Source organism: Cryptomeria japonica, chromosome 8, assembly GCF_030272615.1.
Source record: "Cryptomeria japonica chromosome 8, Sugi_1.0, whole genome shotgun sequence".
NCBI lineage: Eukaryota > Viridiplantae > Streptophyta > Pinopsida > Cupressales > Cupressaceae > Cryptomeria > Cryptomeria japonica.
In genome coordinates this window covers 577,466,804-577,485,201 of record NC_081412.1, presented here as the reverse complement: position 1 = coordinate 577,485,201, position 18,398 = coordinate 577,466,804, and the positions used below count along the sequence as shown (strand labels likewise).

Below are 18,398 nucleotides of genomic sequence, written 5' to 3'. Positions count from 1 at the left end.
TTTCTTAATGGTTCTTTCTCTTTAGTGCTCTTTGAACTAGACACATGTAAAAAATATATATAATCAATATAATTTTAGTTGTCTCATCCAATTTTATCGAAAACAAAATAAAAAAAATTAGATAGAGCCAGGGGCCTTTCATATTGACTATACGGTTAGACCCTACCATGGAGTGAACTACTACATTCAACAACTTTTCCTGCACTAGTGCCTTGACCAATGCCAGGTTAATGGAAGCAATGCCTACAGATAATCCAGCAACAATAACATAAGAAATAGAAATCAAAGGCTCTTAGGCTAATAAATGGTGGATAATACGATAGTTTTATCTATTGCGTTTATTGTCCGCATTCAACTATAGAAGAATTTCTTTGAAACAACTAAACTCCGACAAAATCTTTGGTGGCGAAACCCTTCTATTTGTTTGAGCATTATCTATGAAATTGTAAATGGTGCATGAACGCATCTTTGACTATATGTAGGGACTAAGTTGTCATTTCTAGATATAATGAGTTGTTATTTTATCTTTTCATAGGTTATTATTGTCTTCTAGTGAGGTTGCATGTGCAAGTTCATCTGAAAAGTCTTAAAGCTTTCCAAAACAAAATATGCTTGTAACTCCTAACACATGGTGTCAATTATATTTTGCTTGTAGACCACTTGGTTATTGATCTTTATCATAAACCATTAATAGTTCTACTTTTGGCCATAAAACAAAAACAAATTAAAGTTGCAGAAGTAATGAATAGCTAAAATATTAAAATAGAGTACTTGGACTGGTCTAGCTATTTTGAATGATTAATGCAAACTTTAGATCTCTTTGAGTGGACTTTTTCTTCACAAAGATTTCTCTACATATATCATCTCTTTTCTAATCGTTTTCTTTCCATCTATAATAAACCACTGTTTATGTACTTGAATGAACTATGCCATATTTCTACCAAATTAGATTGATGGCATGGCTTGTTTGTCAAAGGTTTCTACAATTTTAAATCACTGAACCCAAAGAAAAATCCGTAACATCAACCAGCCTAACGATTAATCATCTAGTTGAGCATGTCGTTTGTCAACACAATGAATTTACACCAGCATTTCAAATATTTGGAGAATTTTCATCTTCACAGAAGAGGATCTTCTAGATAATTTAGAACAAATATGTTCCCAGGAAGACATCTGCCAAAGGTTTCTGTATATGGTCTTCTAAATTTATCAAGGGATGCTCTCATATTCAACATTCTCTTCCCGCTGCAACTCAAATTTGAGAGGATCAGTCAGAATATGATAAAAAGTTAGTTCACTTGAGTTGTGCAGTTCCTAGTGTTTTGCAAGTAATCTATCTAACATGCACTCACTTACCTTGGATGATCTATTTGTATAAGACTCAGCTGATCCTCCCCATACCCTTATACGGTCTTCAGCTTGAGCAGCCTGCAATACAAGGCCAGTCTAAGTATAGAATTGTATTCTTAGTGTGACCATACACATTAAGCAACATATTAAGACTAGAAAATGTCAGTCAATTTTAAGTGTTTAACACTTTTAAACTTAAAAAATGTAAACTTAATACGCGTAGTTTAAACCGTTCCGCAATATAAAATAAAAAACTAATTAGCACATAACAGCCTCTGCAGAAATATGATGCTTTACCTCTCGATTCCAGTTAGTGAAATATGTGATTAACAATAAAATAACAGTCTGGAGGGCTGTTCCACAGATCATGCCAGTCCAAATACCCTGTTTCAGCATACAAAGATGGAATTTAAAATATCTCTGTACTTATTGCTAATAGACAGACAACAAAGGTCAATCGACGATTAGCATTCCTAATAGGAAGAAGTTAAGTGAACCTTTGCTCCAAGGTCGAACTTATATCCCATAAGAAGGCCAAGGGGTAATCCAATAACATAGTAGCACCCTATGTTTACATAGGCTATCAGAGCTTGCCAACCTCCGCCTACAGCCACAGCTGAGTTGTTTGCACACAAAAACAAAGTCTTAAGAAATTATGATACAATTGTATGAACCCATAATCGAAGAGGTCATCAATTATATAGTGTAAACTGCGAAGATTCCGTACTACAGCCATGTAAACCAAGAATTGTGAATTGGTATTTACACTCTACCTGATAGAACTGGTTGTACACTGTTTAAAACCATCGTCACTCCAAGTAACATTGCCATATTGGACACTGTTTCCATGACCACTTTACTACTCGTGAATAGTATTGCAAACTCATTTTTGGTTGCAAGAATGATACCCATACATATAAGTCCAATAGACAATGATGTTAGAACCACGATGATGACAGAAAATTTTGCAGCTTTAGGGCGACCAGCTCCCAGTTCAATCGATACTCTTACACTGCATAGATTGAATGAAAACTAAGCACTGCTTTCAAGTTTACCAAAGATATGATGCAGGCACCACAAAAAATAAATAAAGAAATGTTTTATTTGTTAAGTAATCTCCGTATTCTTTATAAATTAGGGTATACTTTCGGGCTAATAAGTTTAATTTCAAAAGAAACCAAAACGAATATGAAACATGATAATACTATCTGAAAATTTCATATCTAATTGCACCATTGAAACCGATGAAGATCATGGCTTCCCATGTATTCAAATTCATGCTGCAAAAGGAACAGATAGAAAACCGTCGAAAGGGGTACATTTGACTACTAATTGCAGCAGATTACAAGTTCAAACAACCATGTCTAGATGGTCAATTTGTGTACAGGGCCTTTTATCCATTTTGTAGATTTTGGTGAAAAGATGTGCTACTTGACATATTGTATTGAAGACAAAAGTTGGATTTTTGAAATAGATTTGTGGAGATGCTTCTTACCAAATAGATAGCGCATCCACTTCAATTGTTGCATTTTTTAAATGACCAGTCATAACAATCAGTGACACCATATACCAGATCTCCAAACTGAAAATATAAAAAACCACAAATAAAAATGAGTGACGCAGATTGATTCACATCGTTAGGGATATTGTTTTGTCGTCTCCTAATCAAGGTTTTTTTTGTAAGATATTGAGTTCAGAGCAGAAACCAACCACAATCACCATGCTACTAACCATAGCATAACACCCGAAGCAACTGAGAGTCGAACAAAAGGCCAGAGATCGCGAAAAGCAAGCCAGGAGAATCCTTTCCAAGCATCTGGGAAAAAGTAAACTATATACAAAAACTGACTAGCATTGATAATCCACCATGATAGATTTAATGTAATAGCAGATCCAACCAACCCCAAATCCACTTCGAAGATTAATAACCAACTCAGAAAGGCATGGATTATCAGTGCAGCAAAGGTAACAAAAGCCATGACCATGACTTTCCTCTGTGCCAGAAGAAACTTTTGCATTGGGAAATATAATGCATAGGCGAACAGTTGGGGTAGCATCCAAAGTGCATATTCTCCCGCTAGATCAGCTACATCATCCTCCTGTCCCAGTAGCTTAAGCATTGCGGTGGCTAAGATGTAAATAGAACTCAAAAGCACTGCTGTACCCAGTAATATTAACCATGAACGCTGCAAATACACTCCAAGCATTTGAAGTTTACCTGCTCCAACGGCCTGACCACAAAGTGTTTCTAATGCACTGCCCATTCCCAACTGCATAGAAACCAGTTAGAATTTTGACATGGTGGATTCAGTTAAAAAAAAAGATTTTAACAATTACTAGAATTGATATAAACTAAGTAAACCAGTGTTATGGAGTGTTTATAGCTAGTCAGTCTATGAAAAATCTTTAAGGATAAATCATTTCCTCATCAAATTCTAACAAATATTTATTCTAAGAAATAAATTCAACTTTAACTATGCTAATTGTATTTATCAGTATGAGTCAAACTTGAAGTTAAGGTCAACCCTAATACAATACTACGAAGGTAGGTACTCACCCCTAGGTGAAACTTATTTCCATAATTTATATTTATATTTATTTTTATTAATTAATTAATTGAATAAATATAATATTTATTATTTATACATTTATAAATTATTTATTTGTTTAATATATATTATGGTTATAATTAATTGTATTGAATTTAAAGGAAATAATATTTTTGATTAAGATAAACGGGTTTTAAGGGATCCGAAACCCAAATCCAACAAAAAATTAAACGCAGTTTCCAGGGTCTAATTAGCCGCTAACCAGTTACAGAAATGGGGGATTCACCTGAGAATAGAAAACCGCAAAAAAAAGACCTAAACAGGACACATTAGCAAAACAAACTAAGAAAGAGCTTTCATAAGCTCAACATATTAATGAATCACTTTATTATTAATCTCTTGGAGTTCCTCCATAATGAACCTCGAACTATCAGTTACTTGATGTTTGCTTCTAGTCCTGGTACCCGGTCTCGTGGACACCTACACCTCCTGGTTCATCTTAGTCAAGTTGATATCCGAGAATCTCTCACCTCTGGTCATCTACTCCTTCTGCATGACAATTTCTTCATTGACTCTTTTGAGACACCCGACATTGCTATGCATGGCTTCCTTGCTAACGTCCACCAAACCCTTTAGTTTACTCTTCAGTTTTTGTATCTCTTTCTTCAGCTTATCAATTTTTGCCTCATGTTAAGTCTTCATGATCTTAATATCTTTCACAATTTGCTAGGATAACTTTAGGAGTTCATTATTCTTATCTGGAGCTTGAATCTCAGTGAAAGGGGGAATGAGATCTTTAATCCCCTATTTCAGAATATTGATTTCCCCAAAAAACCATCGGAAACACTTTTCATGATACATCAACAACTTTCCGAGGAGCTTATCAACATCCATTTCATCATCTTTAGTCTCATTAGGGTCCACATTGAGGGGGATGTCAAGCTTTATTTCATTATCCTCCTTGTCAAGATTCACCACCTTTTTTTTCAGTCTTCTATTTTTTCTAATTTTTGGGGCCCAAAATGTGGGTCTGCAAAACAAGGGGTTTCTTTTTGGCAGCCCATCTAGGTGGATTTTTTCTACTGCTCCTACTACTAGGAGTGGTCTTCTTCAAGGGTCCCTCATCCTCTGAGGGTTTATAATCCGAGTCGTCCGACACCTGGACATCATTCCAATCCATAGCCTTTCTACCCTCTGCATCGTCAAATTCCGTATCTGATACATCATGCACCTCCTGGCTGGCTAAAGACTTAGGGTTTTTCAGAGTAGGGGAGGGTTTGACCTCATGGGCCTTCTCATACTCCATTATTAGGAAGATTAAACCCTCTTGAAGAATCAAGTTATCCTCATTCTTAGAATGCTAACTATGGATAGCTCCAAAGAAGATAACAAGTAAAATGGAATGGAAATTCTTTTGTCATGCCTAAAATGGTTCAGAATTGTGAAATGGTAAGATAATATGCTAGCAAAGCGACCATTGAGGGTAATGTACCTCATTATGATTTTTGCCATGTCTGCCCAAAGACTTTGAAGGTCCATCTAGTTGTAGCCACCATCCGGGTTCTTCTTAACCCTACTTCTTTCACACTGTTTATCGTAGAAAATTGAGAGGGCTTCTTCCGAGTTCTTCCTTTCCTTGAAGAACTTTTTGTCCTCCATACCGAGCCCAGAATTCTTGGCAATGAAAGATTCATCGATTTTGAACTCTGCCCCATACACACGCAACACCCCGTTATCTCAATTACTCACAAATAAATCCGTGAGCTTATGGTTATGTCCATGAAGTTTTTGAACAAAGGGCTCCATCCCCCCATCCACAATTTCCCTCTAGACCTCCTCATTCTTCTCCCAAAGCTCACATGAGGATGGTTCCATTATGTTTTTGTCTCTACTCATTATGATACTACTTCTGTGATTTTTTCAAATGACACCAAAACCAAAATTTAGGTCAATGCAAAACAAACAGAGCCATAGAAACAATCTAGAAACTCACCTTCGCTCTTTTCTATGAAAATACCTACACATGTGATCTATCATCATTAATGTTTGAGTAAAGAGATATTTTTAGTGTCCTTCCTTGCCAACTCGTACAACTGGAATGGGAAGGAATCCTCTTCCTGCCACCACTTTTCATCATCTCTAACCACACCTAGATTAGCCATGTAGTCAGCTGACCTATTGCCCTCCCTAAGAATTATGTTTAAGTTTGGGACCATACTTAAGGTATAAATTAGAGTTTTCTATGTTTCAACCCTCATTTTATCCAATTTTACAACATGTTAATAAAGGAAGTATTAAAGTATGACAAGAGGATCTCAACAACCTCAAGGATTATAAGGGATATCAATCTACACTCTCATAGAAAACCTCCAAGGTATGTAACACAAATAGTGATCCAAATAGCCAACCAATGACATAGGTGGTAGGGTTGGTTTGAATGCTCAAGAAGAATAGGAGCTAGGAAAATGGCCTAGGACATTTCCCTTACAGAAAAAGAAGAGTAGTCCAACCACCTACGCATGAGGCTAGGTTTTCTACATGGATCTTAGTGATGAAAGAGAGTAATCTTCTCTCATGGATGGGTGAGGTTTCTTGGAGAAGCTGGCACACAATCCCAATCAAGTGAAGTAGACTAACTAGGTTGAATATTGAAAATAAAAGTGTTGAATCAAGGGCTTGAACTAGCAAAGCGCAATAGAAATTTTCTAATGAAAATTTTGTAGGTGCATTTATAATATTAGTGTAATGAAGTAGAGTAATTGGACATTAGATGGGATTAGTCTAGGAGAGAGTTGACAGCCCTAATAAACGTTATCATTAAGCTAGGTGAGTTCAAGAGAGTGTAAGATCTTTGGAATGATTATATTTGAATAGAATAGAGACAAACACATGCATAATGGAAGGGTGTTGTGTTTGACATGAACCTTTAGTTGTGTAAAATATAGAGGATGGTAAAAAATATATGTACGACCTTAAGTGCCATGACAATGGGGGTGATATTGTCTTAAGTGGATAGGGTCTCAATGTTGATGAATTTAAAATACCTCACAAGTACCAAGGTGTACAAGTCAAATGGAAAATCTATTGGGGATAAAAAATAGGCTAAAATGGATGGGGCTCTTAGTCATCACTACAATTTTGAGTCCACATGCCAAACTAGTACTTGGGTGGTCTTTTAATGGAGTGTAGTGTGGTTGAGAAAAAAATGGTATGAATTGAATGGGATACAAAAAATTTAAAAGATGAGTTCTAAGGGCATGAACCCAATTGAACTGGTTCAATGCATACCATTCCACAATATTTATCATTTGAGATATTTGGGGAGAATCCACAAGTAAAGGTGATGCAAACAAACTCCAAAAATATAGGAGGCAGGACAAATTGATTTGTCAAAATTAGGAGATAGGTTGAACCGTTGAACTATATTTGCCAAATTTAGATGTATTTTTTAATTACTAAATATCTTAGGAACAACTGTTATTTGATTGCTAATTATATTGGTCTCTTTCTCCTTTGGGATTCTATAAGATTAACATTGATGGTTCTTCATGAGGTAATCTAGGTCCTATAGAGATTAGTGAAATTAGAAGAGATAGTATTGGGTCAATTGACTTCATTTTTTCTTCATTTATGAGGATTGCTACAAATAACAACATGGAGGCTCCTGTTATCTTAGAAGCTATGGACAAAGGTTGTGAATCGGTATTGAAAAAGGTTATTTGTGAGACAAATTCTATGGTTTTGGTTTTCCTTTTGAATAATGAGCAAATTACCCACTCTTCCTGGAAGTTGGCTTATTATGAGGGCCAAATTCTTTGATCGGCTTGAAGTTTTGATTTCATCTCTTTTATTCATAGTCCTCATAAGTGGTTGCTGATTTTTTGACAAAATGGGATTTCGATGTTGATCGTAGCTGAAATGTTATGGATTGGGGATCTCTTTGTTCAGCTCAAATCTCACAACTTCTTTCACTCCTTTATCAAAATTCAAGGTGATAGTAATCTATCTTTTTTTCTTGTCCTTTTATTTTCCTGTTCTCCTTTGGGGCTTCCTAGGGGTGCTTTTGTAACAAACCTCCTTGAATTTTTATTCATTGGACTTTTAATGACAATCATTGTTATTTGAAAATCTTTATTTGATTATTTCAATTTCTAATTTAATATGATTTTATCTTTAAACTAGCTTATATATATTTTATAATATATATTGAATAAGAGACACAACTTTCTCAAATGCCTATTTTTTATTAGAATATCAAATTAAAGTGCAATAGGTTAGCATTGATATTTTAACTACATTCATTTAAAAAAATATCAACATATATAAATCTTAAGTTATTATATTTATTTAAGAGTTGTTTTATTTGTTAAGATATTCATGTCCTTACACTCTAGACCTCTTAATGCCATCATATTTATGCAAGATAGTGTCAAGCTTTATCTTTTTAATATTCTTTTTTAATCTCTAAATATTTTTTTAAGTCTATGCAATTTAACCCCCTACCTGTACTACATCTAATAAATCCAAGAAACCTTCAATAGTAACTATCAAAAATATTCTCTTGGGGTTTAAATAGAAATTAAACATTTTCCTTTAAAAAAATACTAAAGTAAAAATTAAAATTTCTCTATAACGATATTATATTGAGAGTGAATGTCAAATTTAATCTATAAACATCGTCTTTTGGTAAAAACATAACTACCAATTCAATTTTTCAGATATTTATATGCACGCTGGAAATTTATTCAAAAATCAAAATGCTAACTTATAATTTTGATGCCATTGTAAGAAGTCTCTGACTTAAAAACCCATAAAAAAATTATATTAAAAAAGAAAGGAAAAGTTGAAAAAGGAAAGATACGTAATTACTTTTTTGTGGGGATGGAGAGACAAAATCAATGTAAATCTTTTTATCTGTAAATGTAATATTGAGCACCCAGCACAAGTTTAAAACAGATGAATGTTGGCCTTATTTTGAAAAAAGAAGACAAGCAAATGTTGTACTGACCACCAATCCAAAAGCCAGGCCTCCGATAACAGTGTTCTGAATTGCTACAGCTGCCAACTGCACAACACCCAAGTGGCCTGCACATATGTTTGTGATCAATACCATTGAATATGTACATATTCTGGTAAAAATAGCAGGCCCTGCAATTCTCCACAGCTTCTTTGACTCTGTCCAACTTTCTTTTATCAGCTGTTGAAAACTAACAATACTAACCAAAGCAGTTAACCTGATATTCTCTCTGCTAGTAACTTCATGGTTACTAATATCATTATCTTGCTCCTCTTCCTTCAACAATGGTGAACTAAGACCATGAGCCATGTTTACAACCAGAGACAACTATACAACCTCCGTGCATGGTCTTATGTTTATCTTAAAATGAGATTAAATTTAAAATATTCTGGTCTTCTGTAGTCTTAGTCTTGACCATTGAGAAGGTATGTTTGTTGAAAGGCAGGTACACGTTAATCTAGATCTATGTGATAGTCACCTTGACTGTGTTTGATATAAAATAACAGAATAGTTTTAGTTTTAGCTAGACGGTATTAATTCCAAAGTACATGACTTATATGAAACTAATTTTTTAAATAGTTTAGAAGAGATCCAAACATCTTGTCTATTCTAAATATACAGAAATACATTTACATCTAGCCTTCCATGTCAAGATTGGTTCTAAACTATTATTTTTAACCTCTATACGCATTATAAATCTGAATGGACTGGACTTTCTGATTAAATTTTCTGTTTGACTGGTAGAAATGGGATTTAAATATGCGTGATTGTGAAAGTTGCATACCCATCGATGCCAATTCCGATTCAGTTTTTGGAACCATTTTGAAGAAACAGCTGAATACATTACAACTGGCACACTTTCCTGGTAAGTTTAATTTATTATTTGATTGGTTTTCTTTTATATTTATTAATATGTATTGTTCTTACGTTATTTACTAATTATTGTAAGTCAATTTGATACATCTTTTTGGAACTTATTCTAATGTTTTTCTAAAAATATAATCAAATATTTATAAAAAAATGTATAATATTTTCAAACAATAACAATTATTTGTAACATCTAAAAAGTAAATATTGAAAGGGTTTTATTACAAATCTACCATCTTTAGGAATCAAAAGAAACCACGAAACCAATAAAACTTATCATATTGAGAAAAAAATAAACTAGATCAAACCAAATAATTACAAAAAGGATAAAGAAACTATGAAGATTCAAGAAAGGACAAGGACACTCAATCTATGACCTTCCAACACTCAATCTATGACCTTCCAAGTCTGATTGACATCAGAAGTCCATTTGACCAAACATTCACAGCAACATTTTATTCTATAGGACTGTAAACAAAGGAAACCTGCTCAAAATTTGTTCAACATATGAAGTCAATCTCCAAGATGAGTCTTAAAACCTTCCATTATTCAAAAGGAAGATCAAAATCATAGAATCAATCTCACAAATTATTTTCTTGTATTCCATCTCACAGGCTTTCTCAGTAGCCAAAACGATTATTCAAGCCTCCATCTAATTTTAAGTGTAATTTCTATAGTAGTAAAAAATTTAAGTGAATCAATCCAACCCTATTTTGCCCATTTCTACCTAGCCTTGTAGCACTTGGGTTGCAATGAGAAGAGCCATCAATGTCAGTTTTTAAAACCTTTCACATCCCTTAGAAACCTTGTTAATTTTCTTTCATGACCCTTAACCCAATATTATTTGGACTAGGGGTGAATTTTTAGATCAAACTATGTTTAGTAGACCCATGTGTGTGTACAATGGTTATTTAATATGGTGGAAAAGAGCTTAACTATTCTAAACATGCAAACTAGGAATCAAATCCAATCCCACCAATTACATTTGAAAATAACCTATGGGCCCAACTACACACCCTTGGGAGTGCTAGGCACAATGAGTTGATTTTTCTCTTTTGTGCTTTGATATGATTGGATAAGATAGATGAAAAGAACGAGGCTAAATGGTACACAATTGACAATAAACAACATAAAAAAATAAATAAAAATTTAGAAATAAGAGAGCAAACCTTGATCCAAAAATGAGATGCGGAGAGGAACCAGTCACAGAAAGCTGAGTTTAAAATGGCTGGAATATGGGGATAGGTTCCATAGTCCTTATAGGTCTCCCATTACAAATCAAGAATCTAACTAAACTTAGGAGCTCCCAAACTATTATGTGGTCAGTTTTTAGATCAAAATACCTAGGCTATGGTGCTAGGCACTCTAGTCCAAGTGAACTATGGGGATAGGCACCATATTCATCCTCTTTCTTGTTGTAATTTGTCTTGTTTCCTCTATCTTTGTTTGTAAGTTCTTCTCTTCTAATCTCAAACTGAGCCTAGAACCTACTTTTGAGCCTGAATCTACACAAAAAGAGTGAAAAATGGTGTTGAGTTATATAGGAGCTTCCCTTAGTCAGGCCCTAAGTTGGAATCAAACCTACAACAATGATGATTAGGAATGAAATAGAAATTTTAAATGAAATGCTTGAATGGAAATGCTTAATTGAAATGATTATACCTTCAATTGATGATGCAATTCTCTTAGGATAAGTCATTCATGTTATGATGCAATAACATGATAAATCATCATAAAATCTATCATGAGATCATAAATGAAGATGCTTTGTTGTAGCTTGTGGTTCCATAAAATTAGATATGGTCTTGAAGAATAATAATTGCTCTTGAATTGGAATGATAGGATAACAATGAGATGAGATGAAGAAATGAATTTGGGATGATGTCATATAGAGGGATCTCAAGCTAAATTCACCTTTTAGTCAGTTTAAAATAATTATTTACACATATCAATTTTATATTTAGAAATCTCAAGCTTCACACATTATCCTCCCAAAATTTTAGTCAAAAAGCATTAGTCTATGGGACTAAGCCCTATAGTCCCAACCAAATATGTCTGAACTTTCAGGGTTATGAGATAATAGGGCCTTGATACCATATCTATAATTTATATAAAAAATGATAAATTTTAAATGGGGGAAAAAGTGCATTAAACTTTGTTGCCTTAAATTTTCCTCACAATCAAATTTAAGTGTTACTTTTTGTTTCAAACTCGAGGTCAGCAATTCATAATTTTGTGGTGTAAATAAACCCATACTTTATCATTAAAAGTCTTGATACTTAGCCATCTTGTGAGCTTGTCAGGTTATATTCATGGTTACAAATTGTTGTTGGACTCTTACAAGCCTTCTCCAACTTAACCAAGGTATCACAATCTTCTTTTAAAAACACTTAAGAATTTTTGTTGGTCTTTGTCATCTATTTAAAAAGTTTTGTCAGTGTTATTAAAACATGGTTTTAAGTTTGAGTAAATGTTTGCCTCAAGTTTTCAAAGTATTTAAGCTTTCTAATTTTAAAAGCCTTGTCAAAGCCTTACACTTCTTTCTAAACTCACTTGTTAGTTTGGGTCATGTCAAAAATTCACTAGCCTTAAGTCTTTGTTGGACTTTCTTTTATGTTATAAACTAAGCATCAAACTTTGATGCGGTTTCCTAAATAAGTCAAGGCCTAACTACCTACCTTTCTAGGAAACTTTGAAGGTGGAGACTATTGGGGTTTCCATTACCCAATTCTTTACAAAACTCATTCTTCAAAAATAAAGAAATAGTATGTAGTTCAAGTTGAGTGTTAGATTTCAAATAAGTTGCCAAACCTTATCAGACTCTGACATATCATCACAAATTAAAGTGAAAGGTGAATTGAAGGAATAAGTAAAACAATTATTATACTAGCTAGACTAAAAGATAAAATGGAGGCAACACATTTTTAAAAAATAATTGTCAGATACTTACAAGACTCCCAAATTGATTCAAAATTTAATGTTGATGTGATGCTTGGGTACTATACATTTATTGTAGAGGCCAAAGTAGGTAACAAAATAATGTGACCCAAAAGGAGATTATCTATCTCAAATTATCATTTCCAAAAGCCATATTGAGATTATCTATGTCAAATTATCATTTCCAAAAGCCATAACTAAGAAGATTAACTAAATGTTGAAGCAATCCTTGTGATAAAATCAATATAGATCCTAGAAAGGAAGATTTCTTGTCACCATTATCACACCAAAGGTATGCATTGTGAGTGACCATTGGAGAACTCATCTATTTGTAGTGCTAGGGTTTTAGTTTTATAAACAAAAGTAGCTAGATAAGGGGGAAAATCTGTCAAATTTTTAAGAATTCAAAGGGAATGATTCATTATGAAATATAAATATTTAGGATACGTGCACATAGATGGATTAAAGAGTTCCTTATTAAGGGTCAAGGAAACCAGGCTAGGGCATATTGATTTGAAATAATTATTAGAACAATTAAAGAACCCTAGTAGGCACCCAATCACACAAAGATTGGTGGAAAGTGGCTTGTTAGAAGCAGTGGTATTTACAAGTAGCGGTGCAGTGCACAAATATGGTCATGAATTTCATTAATAGGTATGACCTAAACACCCAGGAAAATAAAATGAATGACTATGGGGTTTCGATAACTCTAGACCAGGCCATAATTCACAATTGCTTTTGAACCCCAACTAGAGCAATTTATTCATGTTGGAATTTCACCACACAATAAATAACATTCAATGAATAGAGGGGTATTTATATAAGTTTCATTGTCAAAGAATAGTTCATTGTGCCAAGGAGAGGGAAATCCCATTTACCAAAGACAATCCATAAATAATACCTAAAAGGAGAGATGGCCAATATAATTATTTCATTGCATAGGCTATGAGGGGATGTTGATGCTTTCAATTTGGATGAGTGGATTTAGTTCTTTGTAAAATTTATATGTGTGGGTGAATAATACTTAAACTAGGTATGTCTAATTAGTGATAGACCACATACAATGATCACTTTCCTCCTTCTAATTTAATTATTTTCCATTTGTCATATTACTTGTTTTATGCCTTATCTTGCACGAGATATTGGACTGGTTGAATCATGTGGAGAAATTTGATGACAATATTTAAAATTATGTTTTTTAATCCATATCTGTAATTAGAGAATAGTTACTCTAATTTTAGAAGAGTGAACGATGCATTCACGATGAGACTTGTGAGAGAACTATAGGATGTCTTAAGGAAAATGATTTCATCAGAAGCAATCAAATTGGTCACTTAGTATAGAAGTTATTTCATATAGTCAAATGTTTACATACACTATAGTGGGTGGTAAGATGTCTTTCTCAAAAACTACCTCAATATACAAAGGAAAAATTTGTCTAGATTGAGTAATGTAGACAAATTTGTGAATTTTATAAGAGGTATTCTAAATAAAATGATTGGCATCCAATTCCCTATTGGATTGGGTTATTATGTTTGCAAAACCCAATAAGAGGTTTTCTAAAAAGAATAGATTGGCATCCAATTCCCAATTGGATAGGCTTATTATGTTTGCAAAACCCAATTAGATGCATTAAATATAGAAAGCAATATGGTTAAATCCATCGCCTTAATTTATGATTACCTCAAGCCACATTTTGATAGTGAATATTTTGTAAAGAACAACTTGCATTTAATCGTATACCTCGGCTGGAAGAGTGGGAAGTCTATGTAGATTACTATGAAGTGAATAAGAGGAATTAGATGAGATTGAGTTTGAAATAAATAATTGAGTATAATTTGGGATGGGATGTGGAAGGTTTTGAAGATGACAAGTTTGATTTAGTTGATCTCATCTACACAACTAAAATTTAAATGCATCTATTGATTCCTATTGACTAGAGCCTACTCGACCAAAAATATTTGCAAACAAGGACCACTATAGTCCTAAAAAGGACACAAATCTAGCTAGCAAAGAAAAAATAAGACTTCAAAGGTCATTCCTAACAATTCACAAAAGGCTAGAGATCCAAGTAACCCAAGTTCTATGAGTGTGATCAATTACATAAGGTGGAAGCAGAGCTGACGATGAAGCACTTGAAAAGAAGAAGTCCCTAGATAAGACTTGTGGAGGAGGATCATTATCAAATAAAAGGTTAGAGAAGAAAGATAAAGAAGGAAAAGATAAGGCTAAAGGATGCAAAGGAATAATGGGAAAGAAAATAGATTTATAGGGGATCAAGTGAAATAAGATGGAGCAATAGATTCCAATATAGATAAAAACCCCAAAGGAAGTGAGTTAGACACATCCTTTCCTTTTGATTTATAAAATACAAAGAAGATCCCACAAGTGAAAAGTGCCTTGTTTTTTACTCATGACTCTATGAAAAATTATCTTCTCCATCATGGCTAGAGACATATTTGTCTAAGAAAAGAAAAAAATGAGTCCACTAAGAAGCCACTTGAAGATTCCATAGAACAGTTGCTTCAATATGCTTCCACTCCTTGATCTAAGAAGCTTAAAGTCGGCTAAAGGATAATACAGGATGAAACCTCAGATCACATATCTCTATAAATTGATCATCCCATCACACAAAAAGATCCAAGTCAAGTAATAGTTACTGACTTAAAAATGACCTGTATAGACATGGGGTGATGGGCTGATGCTCAGGATAGACTAGCCTAGTCTATGCTCTTGGATCCTTTTCTTGGATCACCTGGTGTTCTTTACACACCCTAGGGTCTCTAGGACTTCCTTTTCTTGGGAATCCCCTAACCTTGCCCAATTCCACCCACCAATGAGTTGCAATACTTCTCCTAAGGTCTCTCATACTCATGAGACTCAAAACCCCTTACTATGGCTAATAAGGGCTAGGATTGTTCTACACCTTCCAAGGTCTTGGCAAGGTTAGGAAAGGTCTTAAACCATGTTTTAAATCCATCCATGTGCCCTCAATAAGTTACAACCTTCATCCCTTCTACCGATTTCACTATTTTGAGTTTTGCCTACAAGATAGGGCTACAAGGATTAGGACCAATTAGGCCTCCTAACCGGTCTTTTAGGGATCCCTCTCACAAATGTTGCACAAAAAACCAAAACTCCTAAAATGGAATACCATTCATTAGGCAAGCGCTAAGGGATTTCTTTGGTTTTGGGCCTCCAAGTGGCCGTACAGTGCCTTGGGCGAATTTTGAGGTTTTTAAGGATTTTGTGAGGCTTTTTAGGGTCTGCCTGGGTCACAATGAATGTTTTGAGTGTTACCCACCTTGTTTGGATTGGTGGAGGCTCATCCTTCACACCAGTGGTGCTTCACACAGTCCTTTACACCTCCTCTAAAGGGTGCACTCTCCTCTAATCAACCTTTCTCTCCAAGACCTCTGCAACAACAACCATTCCTTACCAGGCACTATCCAGTCTCGCCTAGGAATGGGTCTTCAAATGGCTTCCTTGCATTTTAAAGGGAATTTATTGTAAATAAATATGATACAAGGTCTCTACTCTCATTCCCAATGGTTTCATGGTGATTTTACAATGAGGAATGGAGTTATGACTTCATTTGCCCAACCGGTCCAAAACTGGACAGTGAGACTGCAAATTAAAAACTATTTACAAACACACTCAACCCGTAAACAAAAACCTAAACTAATCACACACAATGAAATTATTTACACCATATAAGACATTTCACATAGTTTGCACACAGTTTAGTCCATTTACTTGCCCGGTAACTTCATATAATCTGGCTGGTAACCAACAAACAGTCACAGTCAAGCTCTTCTTGCTTGGGCTGTACAATCTCTGACATCCAACCCATTCATTTAGGGTTTTCACATACTTATACCACCTATGCATTGGTCGGTGTGCCAAAATTAGCGCTCTCCATGCCAAACTAAGGATTTTGACCTCCTGGTGGAAAAGTTGCTTGACAATTTTTAAAAGTTGCCATGCAACTTTCGCAACTTTTGAGCAACTTTCTCAATGTTGCTTCTCTTGACTCCTAGACCTATTTTGGGCTATCCCAATGACATCAACATGCCAATAAGGCCTAACACACATCCAAGGCACACTCAACCTCTCCTGCACCAGACATCACAACAAAATCACTAAGGACCTACAACTAGGACCTAGTGAAGAACAAATGAGCTCACGACCCTTATTATATGTACAATGGCTTCAAAAGAAGCATAACACCAAGAAAAAAAAGAAGGAGGGAGAGATTGAAAGGGTTCTCCTGCACCATACTCCCCCTCTGCACATAACTAAGAAAAAGAAGAAGAAATGAGAGTCGGGTCTATTCCAAGTGTCTTGAACCTGCTCTCCTCCACCCATGTAGCTTCAGATACTGGTTGATCTGCCCATTTCACTAAGTGCTCCATGTAGACCTGGTGTTTAGTAGACTTCTTCACCATTGATTCCAAGATCTCCTCTGCTTTAGGCTTGTTCACTTGAGGTAAGGTATTTACATCCAAGTCTTGTAATACCTTAGCTTGGTTCTTAGTCTGCCCTGCTATCTCTCCCTTGTACATTACCAGAGTAGCAACATTAAAGACTGGTGAAATGGCTAAGTCTGAAGGTAAATCAACCTTATAGGCATGCTCACCATATTTTACCAGAATTTGACAAGGTCCTACTCTCTTCATCAGCAGTTTGGTAGGCTTACCACTTTGCATCCTGGCTTTGCTCAAATGTACCATCACAAAGTCACCCACCTTGAACTGAACTCCTCTCCTTCTCTCATCCACTTTGGCCTTCAGTTTTTGAGTGGATTCAAGGATGGCCTTCTTAACTTGCTCTTGAACTTCCTTGATGGTTTGAGTGAAGTCCTTTGCTTGCCGCTCTTCATCTCCAAAGTACTAAGGTCTCTCAACTCACATACTCCCCTTGGATGTCTGCCATACACAACCTCAAAAGGGCTTCTACCGGTGGTCGTATTCACACTGTCATTATATGCATACTCTACTTGAGGAATGATTAGGTCCCATGTCTAACCATATTCCTTAGTTAGACACCTCAACAAATTGCCTAACACCTTGTTGATGACTTCAGTTTGACCATTTGTTTGTGGATGGTAAGCTGAGCTAAATGACAAGTTAGTTCCTAGTCTCCTCCATAATGTTTACCAAAAATGACCCATGAACTTGTTGTCTCTATCTGAAACAATGCTTAAAGGGAATCCATGAATCCTAACAATCTCCTTAAAGAAGAGATGTGAAACATAGCTAGCATCATGTGTAGTCTTACATGGTATGAAATGACTCATCTTGGAAAATCTATCTACTACTACATAGATGTTGTCCATACCTGTTTTAGTCTTGGGAAGTCCTACTACAAAGTCCATTCTTATACATTCCCAAGGTTTGTTAGGGATTGGTAATGGTTGATAAAGACCAGCATTGCTTGATCATCCCTTTACTCTTTGACACACTCCACATTGCTCTACATACCTCTTTACATCTCTTGGCAACTTTGGCCAATAATAGTACCTCTGTACTAAATCCAAGGTTTTGTTGACTCCAAAGTGTCCACTTAAACTGCCATTATGTTTTTCTTGGATGAGGTTCTCTCTCATGGATCCTCTAGGTACACACAACTGGTTACCCTTGAACAAGAGACCATTTTGGAGAGTGTAATCTGCATAC

At 35.0% G+C, this 18,398-nt stretch overlaps 1 protein-coding gene across 1 annotated transcript; it reads right to left on the bottom strand.

The window, feature by feature from the left end:
• Positions 1-1,209: 1,209 nt before the first annotated feature.
• LOC131046883 (protein DETOXIFICATION 33-like) lies at positions 1,210-9,027 on the bottom strand. Its single transcript, XM_059210528.1, has 9 exons — positions 8,908-9,027; positions 3,082-3,620; positions 2,846-2,932; positions 2,577-2,630; positions 2,124-2,365; positions 1,848-1,966; positions 1,648-1,734; positions 1,357-1,428; positions 1,210-1,245 (listed from the first exon to the last, which is right to left on the bottom strand). Exons 1-9 carry the CDS (start codon positions 9,010-9,012, stop codon positions 1,210-1,212), a joined length of 1,341 nt encoding a protein of 446 aa, XP_059066511.1. The 5' UTR covers positions 9,013-9,027.
• Between the last annotated feature and the right edge of the window lie 9,371 nt (positions 9,028-18,398).

Excerpts from the sequence above, each read along its gene's own strand:
- LOC131046883 (XM_059210528.1), bottom strand. The coding sequence starts at position 9,012 with ATGGTATTGATCACAAACATATGTGCAGGCCACTTGGGTGTTGTGCAG. Across the intron at positions 1,967-2,123 it reads TGTACAACCAGTTCTATCAG|CTGTGGCTGTAGGCGGAGGT; the intron begins GTAGAGTGTAAA and ends CAAACAACTCAG. Across the intron at positions 1,246-1,356 it reads ATACAAATAGATCATCCAAG|CGGGAAGAGAATGTTGAATA; the intron begins GTAAGTGAGTGC and ends TTTGAGTTGCAG.